The sequence below is a fragment of the Camelina sativa genome, chromosome 9 (genome assembly GCF_000633955.1).
Source record: "Camelina sativa cultivar DH55 chromosome 9, Cs, whole genome shotgun sequence".
Taxonomy (NCBI): domain Eukaryota; kingdom Viridiplantae; phylum Streptophyta; class Magnoliopsida; order Brassicales; family Brassicaceae; genus Camelina; species Camelina sativa.
The window spans coordinates 23823020-23828333 of record NC_025693.1 but is presented as its reverse complement, the minus strand read 5'-3'; the positions used below and the strand labels follow the sequence as shown (position 1 = coordinate 23828333).

General features: G+C 32.2%; 1 protein-coding gene across 1 annotated transcript; it reads right to left on the bottom strand.

Annotated features, from left to right (window-relative positions):
• LOC104711958 (transcriptional regulator TAC1-like) lies at window positions 1489-2048 on the bottom strand. Its single transcript, XM_019230284.1, has one exon. The coding sequence runs from the start codon at window positions 1990-1992 to the stop codon at window positions 1573-1575; it is 420 nt and encodes a 139-aa protein (XP_019085829.1). The 5' UTR covers window positions 1993-2048; the 3' UTR covers window positions 1489-1572.

Here is a 5314-nt window from a genome sequence, read left to right as displayed (position 1 = left end):
TTCCTCTTGAGCATCTTCTTCTTCACGAATGCGTTCCTCATAGGCTTTCAGTCTGCCTACAATGTCTACAAAACTGATGGTGTTTAAGTCTAAAACCTGTTCTAGAGAAGCAACTATCTGAATGAATGTCTTTCGAGGGAGACTGCTCAGAAATTTCTTGACTATCTTCGACTCTTCTATGTTAGCTCCTCAAGCAGCGGATTGTGAAGATATCGTAGCTAACTTCCCTGAAAACTCGTCAATAGTTTCTGAATCTTTCATCTTTAATATTTTGAACTCTGCCATCAAGGTTTAGAGTCTAGCTTCTCGAACCCTTTCAGCTCCAATGTTTCTAGACCGAATTGAATCCCACACCTTCTTAGCCGTATCAAGTTCTCCAACTTGAAGTGTTAAAGTTTCAGGTATTGATTGAAACAAAAGAGCCATAGCTATATCATTATGGTCAGGATTAGTCTGCTCGGTTTCAGGTTCGATGGCATCCCAGACTTTGTGTACACGAAGAGCAAGTCTCATCTTCATCGCCCACACAGTGTAATTAGTCGATGTTAGCATAGGACAAACAATAGAAGGAGATCCTCCTCCTTCCTTAGGTCGTGATGTGGCTACTGTTAACTCGGACATGTTTTCTTGGTACAAGACTCAAGCTCTGATACCAAATCTAGAATAGAAGTTTTGTAAGAACACAAGAATTAAAAGCACAACTCACTTTTATTTAACTTAAGAAAATCTCTCAAAACTTAAGTTCTCAAACTCTCTTCTCACAAAACCTTATAAGTTGTGTCACAACTCAACACATCCTTATATAAGACTTTGCTAATCCTAATCCTAATAGGAATTCTCACAACCTAGATAACTCCTAGACTTTTAGACCCTTATCTCTTTATTCTCATAAACACAATAGGATTAGAACTAGTTACATTTCAGGCTTTCTTCAAGCTTACTCCAACATACTCATGCTACCCCTATGTTCTCACTAGTTCTCATATGCATATTTTTCGTCGTTAAAGTTTGATTTGTGATTTCAAATCAATGTGAGGCGGGAGGATGAGATTGGATAGAGAGATTCAACACCGTAGAAAAAAGGAGATGGGTGGGAACCAGATAAAAGCAAGGGTTCCCTAAAAGCAATGGGTTAATTTTATCTAGTAGAAACCTTTAAAACAAAAAAAAACTCGATCTTTAGTTATTAATTATGGTAACCAATCAATATGGCAACTATAACTTTAATATTTCCTTCGTTTTGTCTTTGATAACCTTTGGTTCTTTCTATTTTTATTTTTTTTTTCTAATTAAAATCACTATTGGGCGCATAGTTTTTTGTTTGTTTGTTTGTTTCATAAGATTCACAATAAAATATGATTGAACCCTAATTATATAGTTAGGCGTATGTGGTAAATAAACAAAGATGGTCACCAATAAATGATTATAAACTCATCACAATCAGTAACCAATATATATTTACATAATAAATGTTAGTTTTAGTGTAATATTAACAAATCAATATCTAGCTAGTCAAACGAAATTATTCACATTGCATAATTACATTACTTGGTGATTAAATTATTCAAACATTTACGTACTTGTTGATTTCTTATAAGGATCTAATCCTAGCCGGAGCTCAAGATCTATCACTTCTGCACTTTGAGATAAAGCCGTTTCAAGTATCCTCGTTCTGTTCTTTTCTTCATCTCTTACACAGTTGTCGCTTTTATCATCTTCTTCTTTTGTTGTTGGTCGACGGACCGTATCAACGAAGAACGGTAACTCAATAAGCTCTTGCTCTAACTGATTTGTCGAAGTGGTGGCTTCTTCAGTATCTTCTTCTTTCAGGTTCGCTTGTCGAAGTTTTGCCCTGTCTTTTCTGTGGATGTTCATGTGCCCTCCTAAAGCTTGTGCGTTAGAGAAACCTCTCTCGCAAAAATCGCATATGTATGGTCTTGCTTGTGATCCGGACCATGAGTATGATCGACGATCCAAGTATTTTCTATTCATTTGTATACAGTATATATCGAGAAAAATATAAACAAGGGAGTGTAATTTCAATCTACGAAGAGATGCAAATTTGATAAAACCATCACAAGATATCATGACAAAGGTTAAATATACTGATATACAACGTGATAATTAGTCTTTATTAAATTTAAAGTCAAAGCCGACTTTTTCTAGCCGACAAAATGTATAAAGATAAGCTATGTGGTTATTGTCTTGCGATGATTGGTTCTTAAATGTTTTTAATTGATTTTGGCGTTTACATTTTAACTTTTATGGAATACTAATATATAGCCGACAGTGTAGATATATACGCAAATTTTCCTTATTTTAAACACTAAAATTTATGAGTTTATTAATCAAAATAAAACACACTGTAAAATATTAAAATACATCCAAAATATACGAATGTAAACAGATGGAGCGATGTCTTAATAGACAATGTATCCCCAAAACACATCTAGATACACACACGTATAAGCGAGCGGTCGATCGATGACATATATAAGTTTACAATTGTCTTTAATCAATGTCATTAAAAAAATACTTATGAAAGTCATTACACAAACTATATGTTTATTGACTTGAGCGTTAGATTTTTCATCCAGTTAGAGATATGTATGTATCTATCTGTACGTCGGCATCATCTATCTCGTATACGCTATATTTAACTGCTTTTACTAATGTCAAATGTTAATCAGTATTTTATTAGAATCTTAGATTATGTTCATTCTTAATTTCTGATGTAAGAAAAATAAACTAAGAATTTAGTTAACAATTCTTTCTTTATGAGTTTAGGGTTTAATATTAAATCTATGTATGAATTAAGACATTAAGCCGTGTTAGATTTTAATGTGAGCTACATGATTTCACAGTTTACATATACCATATATGTACACTTTTAAAAGATAAACGACTAAACTATCCGAACAACAAACAAACAAAAACTTTAGAAAAAAAATATTTTCGCGGATGGCAAGTGGCAACATGCCAACATCTAATAGTGGCAGGAAGCAAATTACATACACGTTTAACTGGTCAGTATATAAATGATGACGGGTCTTGCTTAGTTAACTTGTTAACGTGAACATTAGTATATAACTTGTTAAGTGGTTAACAAGGGAAAGGTATTATTATAGATAATCGTTGTTTAGTTTCCTTAAGAGAAAACAATTATAGAACAGTTCCACATTAGTCTCTTGGACTTATCCAACAATTAACTCATATGGACAAGGATTATAAAATCCATAAGCCTATTTTAAACCTATACGAACATGTCAAGGGTTATGGCTTTCTAATAACAACTCCAATTTGAACATTTCTTTTACTAACTTTTCAATGTTGGAGTTTCACATGGTATTTGTCTTTCCCTTCAAACATATATACTTATATCACATTAATACTCAAGAATATCGAATATGATTGTTAGACCTTATATAGACACTATGATTATACTTTCCAAGGTATTATATATGATAAACAATACCAAAAAAAAAAGAAGGGTTATATATTGAGGCTTTTTCCTCCTTTTTGTAACGTTGAGATATAATAAAGAAGTTCTGTATGAGTATGTCACCGTCACCGATACTCGTTTACGGCAGATATTAATATGAATATATGATCAACACTATATACGAAACTTATTATTTCAGAATAGTGAATTAATATTAGTTTAGTGTGAGACATGAAAAACGTTAGTAATGAATATTTCACCGATACAGTATGGGAAAAATAAAAGCTCCACAGACATAGTTTTACGAAACTTTGTATTTTCAGAAATTTATCGGTCGGTTTACTGGTTTAATTAGTATGTAAGTTAGTTATCATTGGCTCAATTGGAATCCTCTTAGGGTTTATGTATATAAATACTAGGCTTAGATATTATTAGCTAAACACTTCTGGGCCTAGGCCTGGGCTTAGCTGTAACTGTATCTTTTTCCCTTTTATTATTCTGAAATTAATAATATATTCATCAACCAAAAGAAAGAAACAAAAACATTCAGAAATTTCTTTGTAGAATATGTATATTCCATTCCTTTTGCTTGTATTTTGTTAACTTAGCCAATAATATATGTTATTTCAAATTTTTATAGAGGAATGAGATCGGAATTATATTCTGAAAATGTAATACAAACATAAAATGAAATTATATAGAATTATTTTGTGTGTGTCTCTACTCTCAGTCGATGTATTGCTTCCGAATCCGACTATAAAGTATTAGATCACATAAATATTAAGAGTCCGGATGGCATCTGAAGTGCAAGAAAAATCAAAGAAGACCATAACATAGACCCATCGTCTGATCGTCATGTAATAATAAGCTGACTGACACCAAGAAAATCAAAAGGTCAAAAATGAGAAGGTTCCCTAAGAAATACAAAGTGGACAAGTTTTGACCAGTTTGTCCACTTGACACATGAGCACCCCATCACTATCAATCACTCCTCAAAGTCCTTGTTCTCTCCCTCCATCACTTACTTTTTAGTTTTTTGTTCTCACGAATCCAGGATACATCTATTCACGTTTTCCTACACTCAACAAATTTTCACGTCACCAAAACAGTTACGGATAATTTCATTTACAATCCAACAATTTGGTTGGAGTACGTGTGTGGTGTATCCGTCTATGGATAATTATAGGTCCACGTTTTCATAAAATGTCACATGAAATCATACTATTACAGTTCGTATTACTCATTTAGTTTGTTTTTGCAACACAACCAAGGAGATATTGTCAAAAGAATCTTCTGTTGTTGCATCACAAAATTATTATATTTTAATTTTTAAAATGAGTAAAATAATTGCATACCAATTTCAAGTTGTAATCTGACAAACCCACAAAACAATAATTTCAAAGTATTTATTTAACTATTTCTAATTTCTTTATAAATAAATAAATACTATATTCTAAAAAGATAATATGCAGAGGAATATAACTATTTATATGTCGGTCAGCAGTACTGTCTTCTTGCTGATGTTGAAAACAGTAATTAGTTACATAACCATTAACCACTAATAATTAGATAAAAGTAAAATCTCAGCCTCTCCTTTTATTTTCTTGTCGACAATCTCAGCCTTTCAAGCCACATCTTGTTCGTAATATTATAATTTTTGTTCTCCCTTAATCCCTCTGATTCATTTGATTGGTGGTACACATCTTTCCTTATATCTTTTTCAATGGTCGCATACATGTACAACATTAGTTTTTTGGAAATGTTGAAAGAATAATACTTGTGTCGCCATCCAAAACGTTTTAATTAATTCAACTAGAGGAATATGATAGTTCTCGTACAAGTTAAATTTAAGCATACTAAATTGTCGATCCC

Bases quoted from the DNA above. Each gene is read 5' to 3' on its own strand.
- LOC104711958 (XM_019230284.1), bottom strand. From the start codon at position 1,992: ATGAATAGAAAATACTTGGATCGTCGATCATACTCATGGTCCGGATCA.